Genomic DNA, 26,012 nt, shown 5'->3' with positions numbered 1-26,012 from the left:
TATGAAGCAGAGAATGGATTGGGGGTACTTATCTTGGGGCTCAAGGATGGATTTGAATTTGGCTCTATTTCTAGAGAGGGTGTCCGCAGCCCCCATAAGCTCTACCAAGCGACCTGTGATCCCTCCATTCCGCAAAGCATCAAAACTTGACCTGGCGCCCAGAGAGGCTGTTTCTCACGCCACACAGCCCAGAGGGAGGATGGGCTGAGAGGTTGCCCGGGGATCCCGCCGCTCTGTCTCGCTCCCGGGCCGAGCAGTGTTGATTGTCCCCTCGCGGCGCCCGGAAGCGACCCTCAGTAAACAAAGCCGTGTGTGGGCGCAGCCCCAGCAGCCCTGGGAGCGCTGTCCAGCCCGAGGGGGGCGGGGGAGGAATGTTGTGAATGAACCCAAGACCCGCCCCGAAACTCCGCTTAAGGCCGGCGCTGCGGGGTCTCCTCCCACTGTGATTGGTCTTTGGCTCTTCGTGATTGACAGCCCAGCTCGCTGAGCGTCCTGATTGAGTAGTCCCGAAAAGACGGGCAGTGCATGTAACGAATGAACAGAGGCGAGTTGGACACGGATCTGGTGGTGCAGCCAACGGCGGAGGAGAGCCTCGGAGGCCGAAGGGGGGGCCAATGGGGACGGGCGGCGGGGGCGGGACAACGGTGTAGGATAAAGCGGCGGCCGAGGCAGCTTCATTGTTGTGAAGCTTCTTAAAGGGGCCGCATCACCCTGCTGGCCCGGGGGTGGGTGCGGCGCAAGTCCCGGGGCGACCGAGCACAGACCAAGGTCAAGAAGGTGGGCAGGAGTCGTGGGAGCCGGCGAGGAGGAGCGGGCTTCGGGCAGAACCCCCTCAACAGGCCCCGCCCCGGCCCCGGCCCCGGCCCCGGCCGGGCCGGATGGACCCCCCAGCGGCCAAGCGGAGCCGGGGCTGCCCCGCAGGACCGGAGGAGCGCGAAGCCGGGGCCGGGGCCGTGCGCTGGCGGGGCCGGCCCGAAGCTCTGCTGGATCTCAGCGCCAAGCGAGTAGCCGAGAGCTGGGCCTTTGAGCAGGTGAGCGAGAGGCGGGGTGGGGAGGAACCCACTCCTAGCCTCTTCCTAGACATATCTTTTCCTCCCCCTGCCCAGACCCCAGCCTCCGGACCTGTCCCCATCGAAGACACCTCCAGAGATCTCCAAAATCCTTAATTCTGCTCAAGACATCCCCTCATCCTCCCATTTCACTCCTTCCACCCCCATCCCTTCCTGGGACAACTCTGCTCTTCAGCCCACAAGACCCAGGAATACCTGAGTGCCCCAGATCCAATTCGGGACCCTTTTTCTCCTCCTGCCCCGTGGTCCTCTTACAACACCGCATACCTCTCTTGTCCCACCTTATCCTCATCCCCAGTTAGAGCACCCCATTCAATCCTCAATCCTTTCTCCAACTCTTACGACCGCCTCCACTTGGGAACAGACCAGATCTCAGGACCTAGAGACCTAACATTTCTGACCTACACCCCCTTAGAGGACTCTCCCATATATATAGATCCCAGACCCAAGACACCCTTTTCTGTCTCCGATCCCTGCCCCCGGCCTCCACAACCCACTTATCCCATGGGGACACCTTCTTTTCTTGTCAGTCCTTCACTCTGGCCCTAATACACAAGCCCCTGTCATTCTGGGACCACCTCCCACCTGGGGCTGCCCCTCCTGACTGGCTGCAGAGATTACTCCATTGTCAGAGTCCTCCCTCCCATTACTTCATGCCTACCCTCCCCTTTTCCCCACCCCTCACTCTCAACCATCTCAGTCCTTCCAGAGTTTGGCAGCAAGTGCGGGGCCAGTGTCTTGCTACCTGGACAGGTGCACCTGGAACCGTGCCCCTATGGTCTCTGGGGGCCCTGCCAGGATGGCCCCAGGGCAGAAGCTATTAGAGTCAACTTTCCCAGCCTCAGTGGAGTTGTGGCTAGGACCTGACCAAGCCTTCCTCAGCCCCGACAGGTTCTGTCCTCTCTTTGGCTTTGGGTGGCTTTCTTTGCTCCCTGGCCTCAAAAGAATTAGGGAGTCTGCCTCGACCAATGAGTCTGGGCCAAGTGTGGATGGGGCGGGCTCTGATTCATGGCCTGGAAAATCCCTCCTTAGTCATCTGCCAACTGTCCCCGAGGCCCCGGGCGAATCACTGGTCCTCCCACTTCCCTTTGAAATCCAGGACTGGGGACTCTGAAGGGTCCCTGCTCCTTCATTGTGTGTGAGACCCCCAGGACAATCTTAAAACCTTCTCCAGGGCTCCCATGTACCTGCCTCGGGCAAGTCTGGTCCTAGTAAAGGTCTTACCCCACAGAAGCAGCTCTTTGGCAGTTGGTCTCCTTCTTACTTTAAGGAAACAAGGGCACAGAGAGGTTGAGAAACTTGCCCAAGGACACCCAGCCAGTGAGTAGCAAGCCTGGACTGGAATGTAGGCTCAACCAGCTCAGTTCATTGCCTAGAGCCCCCAGGGGTAGGCAGGACATTCGTTCTTTCCTGGGGACCCTTAGAAGCTGGAACAGAGAGCCTGTCTTGGAACCTGGAGCTCATCAGCTGTGGGATCCTGAACAAATGAATTCACCTTACTTCTGAGCTTAGAATCCCCAGGCGGCCAAAGTATTGGGTTGTTGCTGGTAGAATTAAGGGTGTTTAATATACATAAAACATTTAGCACAATGTAGGCTAAGACTGTGTAGGCCTGATCACTTGTCTTCTGATCACTTTTCTTTCCTCCTGCCCTACCCCAACCCCGCAAGCCTGAGGGGTGAGACTACCTTCCATTAGGATCCTGGGACCTGACATTCAAGAGGGAAGTGACAGAAAGTTCTAGAATACTAACAATGGGCCAGGTGTTATTATAAGTGCTATACATATTAACACATATGTAATACTCATGACACCCAGAAGGCGGGTGCTCTTAACATCTCCTTACACCTGAGAAAAACTGAAGCTCAGAGAAGCAAAGTGACTTGTCCAAGGTCATGCTACTTGTTTATGTCGTTATTTTGGGCTTATGTCAGGTCTTAACTGTGGCAAGTAGGATCTTCACTGTGGCATCTTTTGTTGTGGTGGGTGGGCTTAGTTGCCCCACAGCGTGTGGAATCCTAGTTCTTGGACCCGGGCTTGAACCCACATCCTCTGCATTGGAAGGCAGATTCCCAGCCACTGGGCTGCCAGGGAAGTCCCCAGGGTCATGGTACTTGTAAGCAGCAAAGTCAGGGTTCCAGCACCCGGGTCTCTAACACAGCAGCCCTTCCCACAGGTTGAGGAGCGATTCTCCCGTGTGCCGGAGCCAGTCCAGAAGCGCATCGTGTTCTGGTCATTTCCACGCAGCGAGCGGGAGATATGTATGTACTCATCACTGGGGTACCAGCCCCCAGAGGGCGAGCACGACGCCCGGGTGCCCTTCACCCGCGGGCTGCACCTGCTGCAGAGTGGGGCCGTAGATCGTGTGCTGCAAGTAGGTGAGTGCCTGTCCCTCCAGCCCTGCCAGGGAGGCCAAGGGTCCAGAGCATGTGTGGAGGAGCAGGGAGCTGGAAGATTCCAAAAGGCAGGCTTTGATGCCCAGAGAGGGTTGTACAAAATATTCTGTGCTCAGGATCAGGGATCTGCCTCGACCTGAGTCAGCTTAGTTGGGGGGTGAAGGTAGAAGTATGAGACAGGGAGGTATGAGGCAGTATGAGGCAGTGGTTTTGAGGAGCGATTATAAACCGGAAGTGAGGGGAGGTTCCAGACCTCAGGCAGTGGGACCCAGGAGTCCTCTGGGGCCAGGATTTAGAGCCAGAGATAAGAATGATCCTAGACTTCAGGCAGTGGGGTCCTTGGTAAGAGCTGGAGGCAAAGTTTGTTTTCTTTTTTTAATATTGATTTATCTTTTGTTGGGGCATGTGGACTTCTCTCTGGCAGTGGCACACGAGCTTAATTGCCTCGAGGCAGGCAGGATCTTAGTTCCTCGACACCAGAGATCGAACCCATGTCCCATACACTGACTAGAAGGAGGATTTCTAACCACTGAACCAGGGAACTGGCGAAGTTTTAGAGCCAGTGGTGAGAGACAGACTTAGACCTCAGGCAGATAGATTCAGGTGGAGGTTGGGTTCATAGGTTTAGGGATGGTGTTGGACCTAAGGCAACGAGGATTTGGTGGGGTCTGGGGTGAAAGTTCACCAGCTCAGGGAGATGATGAAGGATAGGGAAGCCTAGCGTGCTGCTGTCCATGGGGTCGCAAAGAGTCAGACACGACTGAGCAACTGAACAAAAGGTGAAAGTTGAGGATCATCGGTAAGGAGTACTCTTAAACCCCAGACAGCAGGGTCCAGGTGAAGGGAGGGGTGGAAGTGTAGCTAGAGATGAAGGATGAATCTAGACCTCAGCGAGCAGGGCTCAGATGGGAACCAGTGGAGACTGAGCCAGAAGGCAGATGAGCCTTGGAATGCCACACTTCACATGGGGGCAGGTCACGTCATCTCCCGGCTGGAGGCAGGGACTCAGTCAAGATGACCCTCTCTGAACCATGTCAGCCTGGGGGCCCCCTTGCCTGGACATGACCCAGCCAGCCACAGGCTCGGCCACCTCCAACTGGTATGAGGAAGCTGCTGTGTCCCTGCATGACACAGACGGGGCCGGCTGGAGCCTGAGCTGCCCAACCAGTCGGATGAGCCTGGCATCTGGGCTCCCCAGGGGCCAGGGAGGGGCAGGGGGTAATGGGGTGACCTGGCCCTTAGCTGGCCCCCAAAATTCAACCCCTCGCCCCCAAGATTCTTTGGTATCTTCTCAGGAAGTTCCAGGGTGCCTGGAGCCTGGGCAGTATCCATAATCATTCAAGGGCTTGTAGTAATATTATTCAGAATTAGAATAAGAACAAGCATTTATTTAACACTTACTGTCTGCAAACAGTATTCTACATTAACCTATTTCATCCTCATTACAAACGCATGAGGAGGATGCCACCTCCACAGTTATTCATTAATATTCCCATTTCACAGATGCAGACACTGAGGCCCAGCAAGGTTAGGTTACTTGTGCTAGGTTACTCAGCTGGAATTTGCACCTGGTCTTGCTGTACGTCGTTGTCAAGCATGACCCATCTCTGGGGTGACACAGCAGTGACAGCTTGGTTTTGGTCTTAGGGTTCCACCTGAGTGGAAACGTCCGGGAGCCAGGGGGCCCCGGGGAGCCCGAGCGGCTTTACCACGTCTCCATCAGCTTTGACCGCTGCAAGATCACATCTGTGAGCTGCGGCTGCGACAACCGTGATCTCTTCTACTGTGCCCACGTGGTGGCCCTGTCGCTGCACCGCATTCGGCACGCCCACCAGGTGGAGTTGAGACTGCCCATCTCTGAGACACTCTCCCAGATGAACCGGGACCAGCTGCAGAAGTTCGTGCAGTACCTCATCAGCGCCCACCACACCGAGGTGCTGCCCACCGCCCAGCGCTTGGCAGACGAGATCCTCCTCCTGGGCTCTGAGATCAACCTGGTGCATGGTAAGGGTGCCCCAAGGCCTGATGGGAGAGGTGAGGCCCCAGCTCAAAGCCACCTTGCTTGCTGTGTGGCAGGCATGTGTCACAGCATCCAGAGACAGCCTTGCTCTGGGAATGAGGGTGGAGCACCACCACCTGAGACCAAGCTCACACACCTAGGAAGTGGCAGAACCTGGATTTGATCTGGCGCTGGGTAGGTGAATGGTCGGAAATCAGCCAATGGGAAGATCCAGCCCCAGGGGAGGGGTGTCCCAAGATCGCAGGAGCAGGTCTGGGATCATGGATGGGTGGAGGTCATGAGGAGTATGTGTGGACTTTAGTGGGTGTCAGAGGTGGGCTATGGTTAGGAGACGGACCCGGAGGTGTTATGAATTCTGGGGTGGTTTGGAGTGTTGCTTAACTATAATGGTGGGAGGATGGAGTAAGATGGAGAGTGAATAGCTGGATGAGTAACAGGTGGAGGCATGAATGGATATTTGAGGGTAGTGATGGGTGGCCAGAAGTTGTTCATGATGGAGTGCTGGCGTGAACTGATGGTGTGGGAAAATGAATGGAATGAGTGGATGGGTGATTGACTGGGACAGTAGGTGAATGGGGAGTTGGTGGTACTTGGCAGTGGAGTTGGACGGGATGTGCTTTGATTGGGGAGTTTGAGGTAGTGGACAGATGGGGTTGGTGGAAGCTTGGAAGGACCAAGGGGTACATGGATTGGGGGTGAGTTGATGGGTGCATGAATGTTGTTATATATAGACTGACCTGGTGGATGGATCAAGTATATAGGATGGATGGATGGACTAATGGATTGGTGGGTGTTTGGAGAGTTACAAATGAATGGATGGTTGGTGGGGAAGAAAGATAGATGGAAAGTTAGGGTTAACTGGATGGATGGATAGCAGTGGATGAATAGGTCAGTAGTGTTTTGAGTGGTTGGTATGGATGAGTTGGAAAGACAAATAGGGTTGGGTAGGTGGATGGATGGACGGACGGACTGATGGGATGGGTATGTAGATCAGTGAACAGATGGGAGTTATGGGTAGGGTGGATGATGGACTAATGGGGTAGGTCGGTGTGCTAAGGGTTATGATGTGTGGATGGAAAGATGCATGGCATGACATGGGGGTGTGGATAGACCGGTGAGTGGTTTGAATGGATCGGTAGGTGATGCTTTGGGTAGGATGAGGATGGATGGGTGGGTGAGTGAGTTTTCAGGTGGGATGGATGGAATTTGGGGATGGGTTGGGTGATTTGGAGGACTGGTTGACATACTCCTTTCCCCAGCCCACACCTGTTTTCCCTCCCTTCCCGCAGGTGCCCCAGACCCCACGGCAGGCGCAGGCATCGAGGATGCCAACTGCTGGCACCTGGACGAGGAGCAGATCCAGGAGCAGGTGAAACAGCTGCTGTCCAATGGCGGCTACTACGGCGCCAGCCAGCAGCTGCGCTCCATGTTCTGCAAGGTGCTGCGTGGGCAAGCACGGGGGGCGGGGCTAGGCTCCGAGTCAGAGCCCCGCCCCTTCTCACCACCAAGTCTTGGCACAGGTGCGAGAGATGCTGCGGATGCGTGACTCCAACGGGGCGCGCATGCTGATCCTCATGACTGAGCAGTTCCTGCAGGACCCGCGGCTGGCCCTGTGGCGGCAGCAGGGCGCCGGCATGACGGACAAGTGCCGCCAGCTGTGGGACGAGCTGGGTGAGTCCCAGACCCCAAAAGCGGAAGCGCAGCGAGCACCTGGGCTCGACCACCCTGAATCCGCCCTCATTCAGTACCACTGCCAATATACAAGGGCTGTACCGAGCGCTGGGGCTACCACAGGCAACAAAAGAGATTAAATACCTGCCTTCAGGGCTTTCCTGACAGCTCAGTTGGTAAAGAATCCGCCTGCAATGCAGGAGACCCCGGTTTGATTCCTGGGTCTGCAAGAGCCGCTGGAGAAAGGATAGGCTACCCACTCCAGTATTCTGGCCTGGAGAATTCCATGGACTGTATAGTCCATGAGGTCACAAAGAGCTGGACTCTGAACGACTGAGCGACTTTCATTTCTTCTTCTCAGAGAGCTGACACCTAGTAGGGCAGACAGAGAGGAGAAAATCCCACAAGCCCATTAGGCCAGGGGTCAACACACGTTTTCCATAGGGCCAGATAGTTACTAGTTTTGGCTTTTTCAGGCTATTTGGGTTTTGTCCCAACTATTTGATTTTATCTGTTGTAGCAAAAAAGCAACCACAAACACATAACAAAGTAGGCATGGTAGCATTCCAATAAACTGTATTTATGGACACTATTTATTTATTTGAATTTCATATCATTTTCACAAATCACAAAATATTTTTATGTATTCTCCACCCCCTCCACCATTTAAAAATGTAAAAATGAATCTTAGCTCAAAGGCCATTCAAAAACAGGTGGTGGGGGACTTTCCTGCTGGTCCAGTGGTTAAGACTTTGCACTTCCAAGGCTTGAGTACAGGTTTGATCCCTGGTTGGGGAACTAAGATCCCACATGCAGTGCAGCTCCAAAAAAAAAAAAAGGCAGGTTTTATTTTCTCCACGGGTGGTAGTTTGCTGACCCCTGTGATTGAGAGTGATAAGTGCTATAGAGAAAAAAAAATTGCAAGAGGAGTCTGGCAGCCAGGGTTGGAGTCCTGACTTCTGTCTTCCCAGCTGTGTGACTTTGAGCAAGTGACTTTACCTCTCTGAGCCATAAAGTGAAGAGAGGATGAATTGCAACCTCAGAGGCCCAAGGTGAGAGTTAGGCAGAGACCAGTGCCCAGCACACAGCAGGCACTCCATAAGTGTGTGCTGCCCCTGCTGGCATGAGTGCTGAGCCTCCTCCATGCCCACATTGGCTACCCTCCCTCCCCAGGGGCCCTGTGGGTGTGCGTCATCTTGAGTCCCCACTGCAAACCAGAGGAGCGGACGAGCTGGCTCCAGCTGCTTAGCAAGTGGGACAAGCTGGACGTGTGCCCACTGGAGGAGGGCAATTACTCTTTTGATGGGCCCAGCCTGCAGCCCACTGCAGCCCTCACCCCAGGTAGGAGTGGGGTCCCTGCCATTCCCCCCAACAAATCATCCCTATTGCCTGTAGCCTAGCCTCCCCATCATAGCGCTCTGGGGGAAAATGGAGGCAGGGCGGAGGGGACGAGCCCTTACCTGCCTCCTAGCCAGGAGACAGTGAGTGTCCAGGGCAGGGGCAGCAGGCAGCCTGAGGGACAGTGATGTGAAATACTTAAGATACCTGTAGTTCTGGGCTGACTCAGTCTCCTCCTAGCCATGGAGGCAGAAATTGGGTGGGGGGAAGGGGAAACAGAAAGAAAAGGAAACAGGTATTGAGAAGAGAAAGACAAGTAAAGACAGGCAGGGAGGGAGGGAGAGAAATAGAAGAGAGAGAAGGAAATTGAGTATGGAGGGAGAAAGACGGACAGACCCAGCTGTTCATTTGTGGTGGCTCAGATGGTAAAGAATCCACTGCAAAGCAGAGACCTAGGTTCAATCCCTGGGTCAGAAAGATCCCCTGGAGAAGGGAATGGCTACCCACTCCAGTATTCCTGCCTGGAGAATTCCATGGACAGAGGAGCCTGGCGGGCTATAGTCCATGGGGTGGCAAAGAATCAGACACGACTTTTTCATGTCGGACACTTGCACTTTCATGAAGGACTATGGTAGCTCCCCTGACACACACACAACTCTAAGTCTTCTGAAAAAATTGGGGGCAATGATGGCACACTCGTCACTGTATGTAGGCCCAAGCTGGCACTTGGTGGGATAGAACTGTCCACTGCCTAACTGCTAGGGCCCCCCTCATGGGACCACATTTGGGCACCTCTCCCACAGGCCCAGAGGAGGAGGAGGAGGTGATGGCGATGGCTGCAGGTTCCCGCCACACCGTGTTTGGCCGCGCCCTGCAGGCTGGGTCACTGCATTGGAGTGATGACCATCTGCAGAGGATCCTGGCCAGTGACTCCTACAGCCCCAACCTCACAGGCAACGGGGGCAGTGACAAACCAAGCTTCGACCCCCAGGGCCGCCCGCTTTGGCTGGGCGAGCCCTTCCCCACTACCTGTGCTCGTGTGGACACCCTGAGGGCCCATGGATACCCCCGCCAGGCCCTGCGGCTGGCAAGTGCCATAGTCAACACCCTCCGGCTGCAGCAGCGACATCAGCTACAGATTTACAAGCAGCAGAAAAAAGGTGGGCACCAATCTTATCATTGTGTCCTGGGGCTGAAGACACAAATGCCAACTGCTGGGGGCTGTGGCAACCTGGAGGGTCTGTGGGTACAACAGGTAAACAGACCACTCAAGGTGTGTTGAACAGAAAGGAATTTAATACAGGGGACTGAGGGCTCACAGAACCAGTGAAAGGGCTGCCAGATTGAAAGTCAGGGAAGCCACTGCCTGGGTCCACAAACTTGAACTTCAGAAGCACAGAGTTCAGCTGCCTGTAGCCCTCACTGGGGGGAAAGTTCCCAAGAGACAGCCCAGAACCTGCTGGCAAACCTTACATCTCTGCCCCAGACAGCCACCCACACACCTACTCACAGCTGCTGCAGAAGAGTAATGGGCTCATTTTCTCCCACCTTTCACACCTTACACAAAGGGGTCTGGGAAATGTAGTTTCTATGCATCCACCCACATGCCTTTCAAGAACAGGGACCCAGCATGCCAGATCAGATTTTTCCAAGAGAGGCCAGAAATCTGGATTCTTTGATGTGTAATTTCCTGTTTTGTTTTTTTCCCCCCAATATGGGCAACAAATTCAAAATTGTATTCCATGTTGTTTGACCCCCCCAAAAAAAAAACATGTTCACAGACTAGATATGGGGAGCAGGAGGGAGCCACCAGTTGCATACTCTGGGTGATGAGGTTGGGTTGATGGGTTAGTTACCAGGAAGTTGAACACAGGGTTTAATGAAGGAAAATGGGGCTTTGGTATCTGAGCAGAACTCTAAACTAGCCCGGAAGCATAGGGAAAGCCCCCACCCTTTCCCTGGACCAGAGGAGGTGAGAGCTAAGCTTAGATCCTAAGGGTGTACATGAGGTTCCCAGGAAAAAGAGAGGGAGCAACTATATTCCAGGCAGAAGAAACAGCATGGGCTGGAACCCAGAGGCAAGGGAGAGCTCAGCTTGTGTGAGATGAGAGGATGTGCTTCCAGATGGGGTGGGTGCGTGACAGTCACGGGGAAGCGTTCATATCCGTCCTTGAGAGTGCTGAAAGCTGGTTGAACCTGAGAGAAGTGAGGATTAAGGGTTATATGGAGAGAAATGAGACTGGTTGGATGTTTTAAAAGCACCCAGTTTAGCCACGCCTCAGCCTGGGTGTGGGACAGGAGGCCAGGGAGGTGAGCGCTACTGCAGAGCTCAAGGGGGCAGAGACGAAGGTGCTGGATGGGCGTCTGGAGGGGTTTGGGAAGAGGAAGCCCTCCTGGAGGGTTGGTAGAAGGGTGGGCTTTGAACCTTTTTTTTCTACCTTCAGAGCTACTGCAGAAAGGTTCCACCTGCATTACCAACATGGAAGGATGGGTGGGCCATCCCCTGGACCCCATTGGCTGCCTCTGCAGGGCACTCTTGGAGGCCTGTCGTCTAGAGGAGGAGACCCTCACCATTTACCCAGGTATCCACACTGGGGACCCCTGGAGGAGGTGGGAGAATCACCACCCCTTGGCCGTGCTCCTTTGCCTAGTATTCCTATTACTTGGCCACGCCCCTACACTTGGCCTGCCCTTTGGCCAGTACCAGGTGCCAAGAGGCTTAGCTTCTGTAAGTGAGGCCACCATAGGCCTACCTGCTGTTGGAAGGTGGGCGCTACCTCCTGATGTGTGCAGAAACAGCTGGCTCTCCATAAATCTCCCCCACCCCTACAGTATCCATGTTTAAGGTCAGGGACCACTAGAGTCCCAGGAAAACGGGTTCCTCCCCAGTAGCCTTGGTGCCCTTCTCCCACAGACTCGGGCCCTGAGAAGCGGAAGGTGGCCTACCAGCACGTCCCTGTGCCGGGGAGCCCTGGGGAGTCCTATTTGGCAATGGCGCTAGAGGTGGCCCTGCTGGGCCTGGGACAGCAGCGGGCCCTGCCCGACGGGTTGTATGCCCAGGACAAGGTGGTGCGCAATGAGGAGCAGCTGCTGGCCCTGCTGGAGGAAGTGGAGCTGGACGAGCGGTTGGTGCAGGTCCTGTGCAAGCAGGCGGGACAGCTGCTGGAAGGTAAGGCCACACTCCTAAGCCAGGTTGTTCCTGAAACGTAGGGTCCAGTCCACTGCAGTGGTCTGGTTGCTGCTGGGTTGGGAGACCCAGCCTCTACCTCCACCTCCGGTACTTATTGTCTTACCTTATTGGTCGGTCGCTAAGTTGCGTCCTACTCTTTGCGACCTCATGACTGCAGCACGCCGGGCTTCCTGGTTCTTCACTATCTCCCTGAGTTTGCTCAAACTCATGTCCATTGAGTCAGTGATAACCATCCCATCATTACATACCTTGGCAGTTCCCTAAACGGGAGGTCCTAATTTTGGCCCCGCCCCAGAAAGCCTGCCAGCCAATAACGGCTGCTATTGATGAGGCCCCCCCCCCAACCCTATCCTTGTGAGGCCCCGCCCCTACCACTTAGGGAAGCTGGTTTGGCCGCGCCCGTAGAACAAGTGCAGCCCCGCCTTCACTCTGGCAACACCCTGCGTTTGAGTCCTACCCCTACCCAGGGGTCCCAAGGGTCTCTTTCCTTTGGATTTTCCAGTACTTGTCTTAGTTTCAGCCCTGCTTCCACACCCCGGGACCTCTCTAGCCTCAACCACTGTTATCTTGGGGCGGCCCATACCCCACTGGAATGTGAGGACCCCTGGGGAGAGGCGATTCACGCCCACACCTGGGGGTTGAGCTTGGGTTGCCCCTGCAGGGGGTCCTTTCAGTGGCTTTGGAGAAGTGCTGTTCCGGGAGAGCGTACCCATGCACACCTGTGCCCGCTACCTGTTTACCGCACTGCTGCCTCACGACCCAGACCTGGCCTACCGCCTCGCACTGCGAGCCATGAGGTGAGAAAATGCAGCGGGGGAATTTCCCCGGGGCGGGAGGGATTAGGGGATGGGACGCTACCGGGAGCCCTATCCTTCCGCCCGCACGCACCACTTCGTTCATGCAGTCTCCTTCATGCTGGCATTCCAGGCCGCTCTGTGCTCTTGATGATTAAATATAAATATGTCATATTATTTTGAATTTGAGAAATCTCCACATGACACAGAATTCAGAGTCCTTTTCTAGGTAAGTTTAGCCCAACCTACCCAAAGCTCTCTGGAGGCAAGCAGTGTTACCACTTTCTTATCTATACTACAAGAGTCCAGATTTCTACAAACTTGTAATCTGAAAATTAAAACTTGGTTCTCCTTTACACCCATGATACATCCTGTTGTTTAGTCGCTAAGTCATGTCTGACTCTTTTTGTGACCCCATGGACTGTAGCCCACCAGGCTCCTCTGTCCATGGGATTTCCCAGGCAAGAATACTGGAGTGGGTTGCCATTTCCTTCTCCAGGGGATCCTCCTGACCCAGGGATCAAATCTCAGTCTCATGCGTTGGCAGGCAGATTCTTTACCACTGAGCCACCAGGGAAGCCCCATACCTCCAGTACCTATTCTTTTTTTTTTTTTTAATGTTAATAACCTATTGGTTTCTTATGATGGTTAATCTTTTTTTAATATTTATTTATTTAGCTGCACTCAATCTTAGTTGCCGTACTCAGGATCTTTAGTTGAGGCACGAGGGCTCCTTAGTTGCAACATGCAGGATCTTTTAGCTGCGGCGTGTGAATTCTTAGTTGCAGCAGGTGGGATCTAGTTCTCTGACCAGGGATGGAACCCAGGCCCCCTGCATCGGGAGCACAAAGTCTTAGCCACTGGACCACCAAAGAAGTCTCCTGTACCTATTCTTTGCACCTTGTTTTCACTGAACTTTTGTATCTTAAAGGCTCTATACTGTCACATAACAGGTGAACCACTGTAGGGTGGTACCATGAAAAACCCAGTGTGAAACTGATAGACATTTAGATGTTGCAGTGAATGACCAGATCACCCATTTCCCATGCGCACCAGCAGATCATAGAAGCAGAATAGTAAAAGGGCCCATCCACAGTAAACCATGCCCAGCCAATTAAGTGAAATCCGCCTCCCACTCTCTGATCCTGTCCTCCAGAGATACCTATTAACCATCTGACAGCTTCCCTGGCTGTCCAGTGGTTAAGACTCTGCTTCCAATACAGGGGGATCGGGTTCAATCCCTGGTTGGGGAACTAGGATCCTATATTCCACATGGCCTGGCAAAAAAAAAAAAAAAGTTTGAGGTGCATTTTCCAGAATATTTGAAAAAATTAATCTGTTAAGAACCATGATTTAGAGAACACTCTTTTATGTGTTAGACTTTTTTTCTAAACCAGTGCTAGCAAATTACAACCCACGGGCCAACTTTGGCCAGCTGCCTGCTTTTGTGCAGCCCCTGAGATAAGAATGGTTTGTGTATTTTTAGACGGTTGGGAAGAAATAAAAAAAAAATATTCTGTGACACATGAAAAATACGTGAAACCCAAATTTCAGTTTCTAGAAATAAAGTTTTTTGGCCCAGAGCACCACTCACTCGTTTGTGTATTGTCTGTGTCCGCTTTTACACAACAGTGACGGTTGTGACAGAGACCAAATGGCCTACAAAGCTGAAAATACTGGCTGTCCAACCCAGTGCAGAAGAAAAGGTGCCAACTTCTGATCTAAGTCTGACTCACATTATCCCATATAATCGTCTAAACACCCCAGGAAAATAAGTATATTTACACCCATTTTACACATAGACAGGCTGAAGGTGTGCCCCAAGTCATGTAGCAAAGTCATTAATTTATTTTTTAAATTTTTATTTATTTATTTAATTTTTGGTGGTGCTAGGTCTTCATCGCTTCCCGCGGGCTTTCTCTAGTTGCAGAGAGTGGGGCCTACTCTTTGTGGCGCTGCTCAGACTTCTCACTGCACTGACTTCTTTTTCACGGAGCAGGGGCTCTCTAGTGCTCAGGCTTCGGTAGCTGTGGGCTTAGCTACTTGGTGGCATATGTGGGATCTTCTCGGGCAAGGGATTGAACCTGTGTCTCCTGCATTGGCAGGTGGATTATTAACCACTAGACCACCAGGGAAGTGCAGCAAAGTCATTTTAGATATTGGGAACCAGAATAGTCTTGACTCCTTTTGCATGTTTTGATTACATTTAACAGCTTTGTAGAACTTTCTTAACACAAAATGCATGTAAACAGTGAGCTGAGGATCAAAATATCTTACGGGGGCCCCCCACTGAGTCATTCAGCAAACATGTGTTGTATGCCTGTTGTATATGGCAGGCATTGTTCCGGTGCTGGAGATGCAATGGTGACCCAAATGGTCAAAAATTCCTGCCCTCATGGAGCTGACATTGTAGTGAGGGAAAGACAGTAAGCACATTTATAGGTAAACTATGTTGTATGGCAGATGGTGACTTGCAAGAAAGGGGTAGAAGGGGTTGGGAGGCGAAGTTGCACTCTCCCATGTGTTGGACGTGTCAGGAAAGAGCTCACTGAAAGTATTTTTGAAATAATTGTATTTATTGATTTATTTTTGGCTGTGCTGGGTCTTCATTGCTGCGCAGGCTTTTCTCTAGTTGCTATGTGTGGGCCTCTCGTTGCAGCAGCTTCTCTTGTTGTAGAGCAGAGGCGTTAGGCACGCTGGCTTCAGTAGTGGTGGCACGAAAGCTCAGTAGTTGCCGCTCCCAGACTCTAGAGCACAGGCGCAGTGCCACGAGCTTAGTTGCTCTGCACCACGTGGAATCTTCCTTGACCAGAAATCGAGCCCGTGTTCCCTTCGTTGGCAGGTGGATTCTTATCCACTGCACCACCAGGGAAGCCCTGATGAGAGTGTTTTTGTTTTTGTTTTTGTTTTGAGAGTGTTTTTAACAGTGGGTCAAAACTATGGTCTCTGACAAGATCAGGATATGAGCAGGGGTTGCAGACCCTTCATCTCAGGTGATCGGGTCTCCTAATCTTGGTGAGTTTCTCCAGCCCCTTTAATCTTGCCTCAGGTGGTGTCTTGGCTGGTCCTCCCTTGATTAGCAACTATTGGAATCCATCCTTTGGAACTCAGGGAAGTTCCTGGAGACTGGAGTCTTCAAGAAATACCAGACAGAAAGGCCTCTGTGCCTGGGATTCCCACAGGGCCCTGCTCAGTTTCAACTGCAGTGAACATCTGTGTCCTTTTAATTTTTACTGGAGTATAGTTGATGTACAATGTTGTGTTACTTTCAGGTGTACAGCAAAGTGAATTAATTATACATATACCTATGTGTGGGGCTTCCCAGGTGCCACTGGTGGTGGACACCCACCTGCCAATGCAGGAGACATAAGAGACATGTTTCGATCCCTGGGTCGGGAAGATCCCCTGGAGGAGAGCATGGCAAGCCACTCCAGTATTCTTGCCTGGAGAATCCTACAGACCAGAGGAGCCTGGAGGGCTACAGTCGTTGGGGTTGCAAAGAGTTGGAGGTGACTGAAGCGACATAGCAGCAAGAGCAGCATACCATGTGTCTGTGTGTTAAGTCACGTCAGTCGTGTCTGACTCTGTGACCCCATGGACTGTAGCCCACCAGGCTCCTCTGTCCATGGGATTTCCCAGGCAAGAACACTGGAGTGGGCGGCCATGCCCTCTTCCAGGGGGGACCTTCCCGACCCAGGGATTGAACCCACATCTCTTCTGTCTCCCACATTAACAAGCGGGTTCTTTACCAGTAGTGCCACCTGGGAAGGCCCACATATACATATACCCACTCTTTTTGAGATTCTTTCCCCATAGAGGTCATTGCAGAGTACTGAGTAGAGTTCCCTGCGCTATACAGTATGTATTTTATGCGTGCGTGCATGCTGAGTTGCTTCAGTCGTGTCCATCTCTTTGCAGCCCTATGGACTGTAGTCCACCAGGCTCCTCTGTCCATGGGATTCTCCAGGCAAGAATACTGGAGTGGGTTGCCATGCCTTCCTCCAAGGGATCTTCCCGACCCAGGGATTGAACCCGGGTCTTGTGTCTCCTGCATTGGCAGGCAGGTTCTTTATCACTAGCCCCATGTATTTTATACATGCAGTAAACATCTTCAACACACATCTTCCGTCTTCCTGGGTGCCCAGGGCTTTGCTGACTCTGGAGGGTAGGTTCTGGCTGAGGCAAGAGGCGTCTCCTAGAGAGGATGGAGAGTCCAGCCTTGTCTCACAGCAGGCTTGCTTCTCTTCTCACCCCAGGCTGCCCGTCCTGGAGACGGCGTTTCCAGCTGGAGAACCTCCCAGCAACCCGCTGGACTCCATCATGAGCAACCGCTTTCCCCGCTGGTTCATCCTCGGCCACCTGGAGACCCGCCAGTGTGAGCTGGCCTCTGCCATGCTGACCGCTGCCAAGGGTGAGGACCGTGGCTGCCCCCACCCCTGTCCCCCTGCCCTTTACATTACTCCCCTCCCTCCTTACCCTCATTCCATTCCTCTCGCTTACTTTTACTTATCCCACAGTTTTCCTTGGGGCTTCCCAGATGTTGCTCGTGATAAAGAACCTGTCTGCCAGTGCCGGAGACATAAGAGATGTGGGTTCAATCCCTAGGTTGGCAAGACCCCTTGGAGGAGAGCATGGCAACCCACTCTAGTACTCTTGCCTGGAGAATCCCGCGGACGGAGCAGCCTGGAGAGCTGCAGTCCATGGTTACAAGGAGTCGAACGCGACTTAGCGTGCACCTCCGCAGTTTTCCTTGAGCACGTTCTTTTTTTCTTTCGACCTGTGGGATCTTAGTTCCCCGACCAGGGATCAAACCCACACCCCCTGCCGAGGAAGTGTGGATTCTTAATCACTGGACCAACAGGGAAGTCCCTTCTTGAGCACCTTCTGTATATACCAGGCACTGTCCCAGATGCTGAGCCCCAGTAGCAAACAAAACTGTCCCAGATCCCATGCTCTGTGGTGTTATTCCTAGGGAGGGCAGACAGACAATAAATAAGGTAAAGAAGACAGTTATGCTGCGGGAGGTAATAAGTGCTATGAAGAGGCATAGAGCAAGTTGACATTTAAGCCGCAATGTCAAGGTGAAGGTGGAGGAATGCCAGTACCTGGTGTCTTAGCTCAGCTGCCGTAACAAACTACCACAGATGCGGTGGTTTAAACAACAGAAGGTTATTTTCTGACAGTTCTGGAGGCTGGAAGTTCAAGATCAGGGAGCCAGGACAGTCAGCTCCTGGTGAGGACTCTCTTCCTGGCTTACAGACGACTGCCTTCTCACTGTCCTCACATGACAGAGAAAGAGAGATCTCTGGTTTCTCCTGTCCGTATAAGGACTCTGATCTCATCCAGGGGGCACTAGCCTCATGACTTCATCTAAACCAAATTACCTCCCAAAGGTCTGCCTCTAAATACAATCACTCTAGAGAGTTAGGGCTTCAGTGTATGAATTTTGGGAGGCACAGTTCAGTCCACAGCATCTGGGAAGAGTATTCCAGGCAGAAGGAACAGCCAGCACAGAGTGCCTGGTTATATTTAAGAAGCAGAGAGGAAGCTGGTGTGGCTGGAGCTGAGTAACAGAATTGTAGGATTTAGGTGGACAATAAACAGTAATAAAAGTTGACATATGTGCATATGTTTGCATGCTCAGTCGATCAATCATGTTAGACTCTTTGTGACCCCATGGACTAGCCCTCCAGGCTTCTCTGTCCGTGGGATTATCCCAGCAACAATACTGGAGTGGGTTGCCATTTCCTCCTCCAAGGGATTTTCCTGACCCATGGACTGAACCCGTGTCCCCTGCAGCTCCAGCATTGGCGGGTGGATTCTTTACCACTGAGCCACCTGGAAGCCAGTCACATATTAAGGCCTTGCCATATTAAGGCCTTTACAAGTATGGGCTCACCGCAGCCCTGTGTGACATGTACCGAGATATTAGTATTATCCATTGTACAAATGGGGCAGCCAAGGCATGGAGAGGTGAAGTGAGTTGCTCAAGAGCACACAGCTTGTGTGAGTTGAACCCTGGCATCTGGCATCTGCTGGGTCCAGAATTGGTGCCCTTGACAGTTAGGGGTCCAGCGGCTTCCTCCCACAGAAAGGGAAGGGGCAGAGGAGAGATAAAGGGGAGTGCCAAGAGTGGTCTAGGTCTTCGTAGAACCATCGCCAGGTGATCACCATCCACATTCACACGTTTGGACGTGTGTGGAAGAAATTGTGTGAGCAGGTCCGGCAGCATCTGGCTGGTGCGGGGTGTGCCCATGATATCTTCTGTCCCTCCCCCAACTCTAGGAGACCCCAAGTGGCTGCACGCAGTACTGGGCTCCATCCAGCAGAACATCCACTCTCCAGCCTTGCTTTTCAAGCTGGCGCAGGATGCCTGCAAGACTGCCACCCCGGCCAGCGCCCCGCCGGACACCACGCTGTTGGGCATTGCGCTGGAGCTGGGCCTTCAGGTGAGAGACACGGGAGCGAGCATGGGGGCGAGGCCAGGTGGGCCTGAGGGTGGGGCAAGGGCCCACTTGGGGGTGGGGCCTGAGGGCAAGGTTTTTCTGGAGGCAGGACCTGAGGGTAAGCGTCCCGTCCTTTAGGGGCGGGGCCTGGGTGTGAATGGCATCTCTGGGCGGGGCTACAGAGGAACGGTCTGGGAGAGGAGTCCTGAGAGTGAGGGCCTGAAGTCACCAGTGAGGGTGGGGCCTATGAATACTCAGTTGCGACCCTGAAGGTGAGACTCTACTTCTGGAGGTGTGGCTGAGGACACGGAAGGGGATCACGGAGCATGCAGGTGGCCACAAGAAGGAGCAGAACCTACGTGTGTTGGCCTGGGGTTGATGTGCCATAAGGACCATGAGTGGGCGGGGCTGAAACGGACGAGCCTGCCTACTAGAAGCTTTCTTTGGGAAAGGGCCTGCAGGGGACTGCAGCGAGAAGGAGGCCTCACTACTGAGGGGGCGGGGCTTAGGGAAGGTCCTGCGAGTGAAGAGCCACCTTTGGGGGTGGGGTCTGTGGTTGAAAGTCCTGGAGGTAAGACCTGCAGGTGAGTGTCCAGGTCCTCCCTCAGGGACCCGGACGAGGGACAGTGCTGTAAGGGCAAGGCAGAGGCAAGGGCGCAGCTTGAGGGCATAGACAAGTATGGGGCTCATGGGGGCAAGGTCTCAGTGGCAAAAGTAAAATAAGAGAATAAGGTACAGATTCAGGTGACATCTTCCCAGTGTAGAACTGGCCAGCAAAGGGCAGACAAGTGGCAGAATTGGCCTCTGAACAACGCCATGAAGGGGGTGGAGCTCTTGTGGGGGAATGTGGGGGTTGAGATAAGGGCGGTGTTTTGGGGGGTTTTTTTGGCTGTGTCAGGTCTTAGTCATAGCACACAGGATCTTCGATCTTTGTTGCTCCATGCAGGATCTTTAGTTGCAGCATGCAGGATTTTTTTTTTTTTAGTTGCTGCATGTGGGATCTAGTTTCCGGACCAGGGATCGAACCTGGGCCCTGTGCATTGGGAGCATGGAGTCTTAGCCACTGGACCATCAGGGAAGTCCCCAAGGGTGGTGCTTCAGGGTGGTGACCCTACTAATTAGGAGCTTCCAGGGAGGACCTGGGCTTGGGGCCTCAGGAGAAAGGCCAGCAAGGATGGTGCTTATTGGGGGTGGGACCTGAAGAAGGTGGGAGCTGTAATGGCAGGTGCTTTGTATGGGGCCTCAGGAGGAAATCTGACAGGAAGCACAGAAGTTTCCAGAGAAAAGTGGCAGGTTGGTTAGTTGTCCCAGATAGGATCCATGGGACCTTAGAATAACACTAACAGTAATGGCTGGTGTCAGCTGAGCACATTGAAACAGTAGGCACTGTACAAAAAGCTTTACTTACTACACACTTTCGCTTGATTCTCACAACTAGGTGAGGTAGATACTATTTTTATCTCCTTTTTACAGATGAGGAAGCTGAGGTCCAGACAGGTGAAGCCCCTCGCCCACACTGTATGGCTTTGATTCAGTCCTTAACTTCTGAGTTTCCTGGGGCCCCTCAGAATCTTCCACCCCCTCTCGTAGGCCTCCCTTGGGTGACCCCCTTCTCTCCCTATGTCCCGTGCTGCAGGTAATGCGGATGACCCTGAATACCATGACCTGGCGTCGGAGGGAGATGGTGCGCTGGCTGGTCAGCTGTGCCACAGAAATCGGTGAGAGCCCCCAAGGGGACTCACAACTCACCTCCATGCAGAACCAGGAAGGCAGGAGGGAGAAGCAGAGCCATTTCCTGGACCCCAGCCCCTGCTCTGGGCTGGGCCAGGAGGAAATGATGGGCATGGGGGAGGGCAGGGTGTGTCCTAGAGCCTGGAGGCTGGCCAGGCTAAAGCGGCTTGGAGAACGGACAATCCCTCCAATGCTTAGCACCCACCTTCCCAGTTCCTACCCAGCCCAGCTGCCCTCTGCTACCTTAGAAAAGTAAAGTGAAGTTTCTATCAAGCCTGGAGTGGAGGTAGAGGGGATACAGCTTTATTCTTGCCTGGTGGGAACTGTAGGTCAGGGTAAACTTATACACATAGGTACACCCATGCACAGATAAATCCCTAGAAAACCCATGCACACAGGGTAAACCCATGCACACAGGGTAAACCCATGCACGCAGGGTAAACCCATGCACAGGTGAATCCCTGCCCCGTGCCCAGCCGGTGTCACCCTCTCGTTTCCCATAGGCCCGCAAGCCCTGATGAACATCATGCAGAACTGGTACTCCTTATTCACCCCGGTGGAGGCGGCCACCATCGTGGCCGTAACGGGCACCACCCATGCCACGCTGTTGCGGCTGCAGCTGGATGCAGCCCGGCGGGAGGAGCTCTGGGCCTGCGCACGCACCCTGGCCTTGCAGTGCGCCATGAAAGACCCGCAGAACTGCGCCCTGCCCGCCCTCACCCTGTGCGAGAAGAACCAGGCGGCCTTCGAGGCGGCCTACCAGATTGTGCTGGATGCAGCCGCCGGCGGCCTGGGCCACGCCCACCTTTTCACCGTGGCGCGCTACATGGAGCACCGCGGCCTGCCGCTGCGGGCCTACAAGCTGGCAACGCTGGCCCTGGCGCAGCTCAGCATCGCCTTCAACCAGGACAGCCACCCGGCAGTCAATGACGTGCTCTGGGCCTGCTCGCTCAGCCACTCGCTGGGCCGGCACGAGCTCTCGGCCATCGTCCCCCTCATCATCCGCAGCATCCACTGCGCCCCCATGCTCTCCGACATCCTGCGCCGCTGGACCCTCTCGGCGCCCGGCCTGGGGCCCCTTGGGGCTCGCCGGGCTGCCAAGCCCCTGGGTGCCGACCGGGCACCGCTGTGCCAGCTGTTGGACGCGGCCGTGGCAGCCTACATCACCACCAGCCACTCGCGCCTGACGCACATCAGCCCGCGTCACTACAGCGACTTCATCGAGTTCTTGGGCAAAGCTCGTGAGACTTTCCTGCTGGCGCCCGATGGACACCTGCAATTCGCCCAGTTCCTGGAGAACCTCAAACAGACCTACAAGGGCAAGAAGAAGCTCATGCTCTTGGTACGGGAGCGTTTCGGCTGAGGGTCAAGATGCAGACGGTGGGGGCATCCTCCCTTCGCCCCTGCCCCTGTGGCACCCGCTCTCTATCAGGGGCGTCGACACTGAAGGCCCGTGTGGCGTTTCAGTATTAAGTCAGGGAAGGAGCCTAGCTGAAGCTGGGTGGTCTTGCCTGCCATCCCCCACCCCCCCAGCCCAAAAGGAGGTGGGAGGCAGGAGGTGGCATCCTGCCACGTGCGTGCCTAGGAGCGTGCAAGCGAGTGTGCGAGACACGAGGATCAGAAGCCATACCGGCACCCAGAGGCCTGGAAGGGGGTGTGTGCTTGTGCAGCTGGTATGACCCCATTGTGAGCACCCAGAAGCAATAGTCAAGCTCTCCCTTCCCAAAGCTACAGCTCTGTCTGGAGCTGCAGGGGCAGCGGGGAGTGCTGGGAAGCAAGACTCTCCAGACACTGGTTTTCAAAGTCAGAGTAGCATACAGACCCTCCCTGTGCCCAACTCTAGGTGGATGGAGGGCTTGTGTTAGGGCATCTAAACTTTTGTAATACCCCCTCACCCTCCACCCCCTCCTCAGGGGCCCCACTGGCAGCCCTGTACCCTCTCCAGGCTGCCCAATGGGAACCAATGGTTCACCCCACTGAAGGATTTGAAGAGGCTTCAGGCCTCGGCCACATACCTCACCCCCTCATCCTGCCAGGACTCTGTTGGGTGCCAGGGTCCCAGGGTAGGCTGGGGGAATCATTATTGCCCCTCCCCCTACCTACTAGTCACTGGATTTACAACTCAGGAACCGAGCCAGACTCACACTGTCCTCCAAACCTGGTGTAGGGGAAGACAAGCACAGGCAAGCCAGAGACCCCCCCCAGTCTAGAAAGGGGCCAACATCTTAGCATTTTTTGGCTGGCTGTGTGTCTCTCCTTTTCTCCTCCTCTGCCTGATCTGTCCTTCATCTTATTCCGTCTTCCCATATTTCCATCTAGCCTGTCTTTCTATTTGCATTCCCAGTTGCTGTCTGTTTGGCCTCCCTCCCCCCAGCTTGGCCTAGGGAGAAGAAGAAAGTGTCCCACTCCCAATCACCTGCCTCTTTCTTTTCTCCTCTTGTAATTAAGGACAAAGATCACCGAATTTGTAACTTTTTTTTCTATTTATTGAACCACATATTGTATTTACTTTTTTTTTTTTTTAAGATTGAACACAGCTTGTTCTTTTAAATTTCAGTTTGAGACTAAAGTGTGTGCTCCTCCCCCAGTGCGGCCCCTGCCTGGGCACCCTTTTCCCCCCGTAGAAAATCTCCAGCCTCTTCTCTGGGAATAGCTTCAAGCGACGGGTGCAATGGGAGCCACTGTCGGCTGCATCCAGTGCTAAGAATATGGATGATAGTAGACAGGGATGGAGAGCTCACTGTAAGCAAGCCTAGTGTTTATATCTGTGCTTTACACCTGTCATCTGTTACGACACCTATCTGAGGAGAAAGCCGAGGCTCCAAAGTTTAAGGAAAGGGCGTGGAATTTTAGAAAGTGACAGCTCTAGATTTACTACCTTGCTGGGCCCGGGACACTGCTCACCCCAAGCCGCTTGGTCCATGCAGTGCTGAGAATGGCCACTAGAGGGTGCCCTGGCTCCAGACACTCGCTATTGAGGTTCCCTGTGTGCGTTCTCGGTTGCTCAGTCCTGTCTGACTCTGCGACCCCATGGACTGTAGCCGTCAGGGCTTCTCTGTCCATGGGACTTCCTGGCAAGAATACTGGAGTGGATTGCCAGTTCTTACTCTAGAGGATTTTTCCTCAACTAGGATCGAACCCAAGTCTCCTGCGTCTCCTGCATTGGCAGGTGGATTCTTTACCACCAGGGAAGCCTCGCTATCGGGGTTATTTGTAAGCTTCTAAGCACGTGGCAGGGGTGGGAGGGTTCCTGTCAGGTGCTGGGTGCAGCTGGGTGGGGAAGACACAGCCCCCAAAAGCGGGAACGCGGTTTAGACTAGGCCTTGGTGGGCGAGGTTCTTGCCGAGATGACGTGGGCATGGTCAATACTGGGCGCGCCTAGGGCGTGTCTAGACTCCTACCCCGCGGATGCGGGACCTGAGGGGTGGCGGGAAGGCCTTTAGTTTCCTCTAAAGGTTTCCTGCCTTTAGAGACTGACGGACAGAGGGACGGACTGACTGGGTCAGCGTCAGGGCCGGGGCAGGCGAGGACAGAGGCTTCCGGGACGGGCGGGGTTCAGAGCGAGGCTGGGCGGGGCCGGCAGCTGGAGGACACCAAGGTCCTGCGCGCAGGCGTGGGCGGGCCTTCCCTGGCGCTGGGCAAGGCGATTGGCTCTTGGCACCGCCCTGCGCTGGAGGGAACCAGTTGGAGGTGACCCCACCTTCTGCCCCGCCTCACACATTCCCGCAGGTATTTGAGGGGAGACCCCAGCGGACCCACAAGCTCCTTAGCGCCGCCTGGAGGCCTGGCAGGGTAGAGGCGGTAGTCCTGAGGGCTCTATCTCAGCCTTGGCCCTTGGGGTTCCGGCTGCCTTCAAATGTTCTCAGACTTTGGGGCACCCCTTACTGTGCCTCTCGGCTCTCCAAGTCATCTGCAGATATCCCCACAGACCTAGGGTGCCACTCAGGTCCCAGTTACAGCCAAACGTCCTCCTTGGGCCCACATACACAATTTCCCCACCACCGTTCTCAGATAGCAGACACCTCAAATCTTACCCCCAATCCAAGTTGTCCCTATTTATGTCTAAGTCACCCCTAATTGTCACTAGATCAACACCATCCGGTACCAGTTATCTTTAAATGTCCAGTGTTTTCTTCCGGGTCACCCTCAACCACCAGCTTAGATTGGGTCCCATTCCCTTCCACCTCACCCCTGAACATGGAGCATTCCTTATCACCCTCCCATCTAGGCTCCAGTTCTTGTCACCACACCGACCCTGAATGTCTGTCCCTCCAGCCCACCCCTGAACCCCAGGACACTCCTCAAGTTCACCTTTCCATGATAAGGGCACCCTTTCCACCCCAAATGACTAAATTGTCATCTTCTCCAGAGTGGGCAGGGTAGGGCTGGGGATCCTGAGGTCAGGAGCGCAGGAGGCCAGGACAATAAATTCAGACCCATCAACCCTCCCCAGACAAAAAGCCAGGACTCCAGGGTTGCAGACTAGAATACATCACAAACCACCAGACCAGGCATAAGCCAGGGGCCAGCTTTTATTTAACTGGACAGCAGGCTCAAGACACAGCAGAGACTTCCCCAGGCTTCGCTGGAGGAGGGGTACACTGAGCCAACTCTTGACAGCTTGAGGGGCTTCACTCTACATCCCTAGTTTCACCCCTAGAAGAGCCCTATTCCATCTGATGATGGATACAGTCTTAACTCTTCCATGCCCTGGACCCACCCAAGGACTGAGCAGGCCTGCTTGCGTCCTCTGGGCCCACAGGGACCTCATTCCCCACCCCTTGTGCCAGGAGGGTGCCATGGCCCCTCCTCCCAAGTTAGGAAGCCACAGAGCCCAGGGAGAAGGGGCCAGGCAGGTTCAGGTCAGGCCAGCCTGGTTCCGGAAGCCCGGAGTTGGCATTTAACGGTCTGGGGGGCCCAAGGCAGCTTCCTCTTGGGTAACTGGCTGCTGGGAAGGTGCAGGCCAGCCAGGCCCCCACCAGGCTTGGACGAGGAGGGGCCGAGGGTCAGCCAGGCAAGGACACATCTGGCTTCCTTTCTTCACGGAAGGGCCAGCCAGCCAGCCAACCGCCTGTCTGCTCATCCTCCCTGGGAACACAGCCCACTCTTGAGTTGGGACTGGGGGGGTGCGGGGGCAGTCCCCAAGTGCAGAAATTGGAGTAGGGGGCCTGCAGCAGACATCTGGGTTTACCAACCCCATCCCAGGCTCCACCCATCCCCAGGTTCCTCCTCTGGACCCAGGTCCCAGGCCGGCAGGGTCCTCATTTCTTCCCCCAGGCAGCGACTGGCTCACCCAAGGAGGGCAAGGGCCACAGCAGACTCCAAGGGGGCTTGACTCCTGTTCCTGCTGAACTGA

The 26,012-nt window shown here is 54.2% G+C and overlaps 1 protein-coding gene across 2 annotated transcripts; it reads left to right on the top strand.

Moving 5' to 3' along the window:
• Window positions 1-878: 878 nt before the first annotated feature.
• Window positions 879-22,031, top strand: ZSWIM4 (zinc finger SWIM-type containing 4). Of its 2 annotated transcripts, XM_068980965.1 has the most exons (14): window positions 879-1,031; window positions 3,247-3,448; window positions 5,114-5,470; window positions 6,776-6,924; window positions 7,007-7,157; window positions 8,331-8,498; window positions 9,299-9,655; window positions 10,940-11,077; window positions 11,410-11,664; window positions 12,347-12,482; window positions 16,736-16,890; window positions 18,765-18,928; window positions 20,562-20,643; window positions 21,160-22,031. In XM_068980965.1, the coding sequence occupies exons 1-14, from the start codon at window positions 879-881 to the stop codon at window positions 22,017-22,019; spliced, it is 3,327 nt and encodes a 1,108-aa protein (XP_068837066.1). In that variant the 3' UTR covers window positions 22,020-22,031. The 2 variants fall into 2 exon arrangements, with proteins under 2 accessions (XP_068837066.1, XP_068837067.1); XM_068980966.1 differs by lacking the exon at window positions 9,299-9,655.
• The last annotated feature ends 3,981 nt before the right edge of the window (window positions 22,032-26,012 follow it).

Source organism: Capricornis sumatraensis, chromosome 9 (genome assembly GCF_032405125.1).
Source record: "Capricornis sumatraensis isolate serow.1 chromosome 9, serow.2, whole genome shotgun sequence".
NCBI classification, from domain to species: domain Eukaryota; kingdom Metazoa; phylum Chordata; class Mammalia; order Artiodactyla; family Bovidae; genus Capricornis; species Capricornis sumatraensis.
Note: the sequence above shows the minus strand (reverse complement) of the source record. Positions and strands in the feature narration are given on the sequence as shown.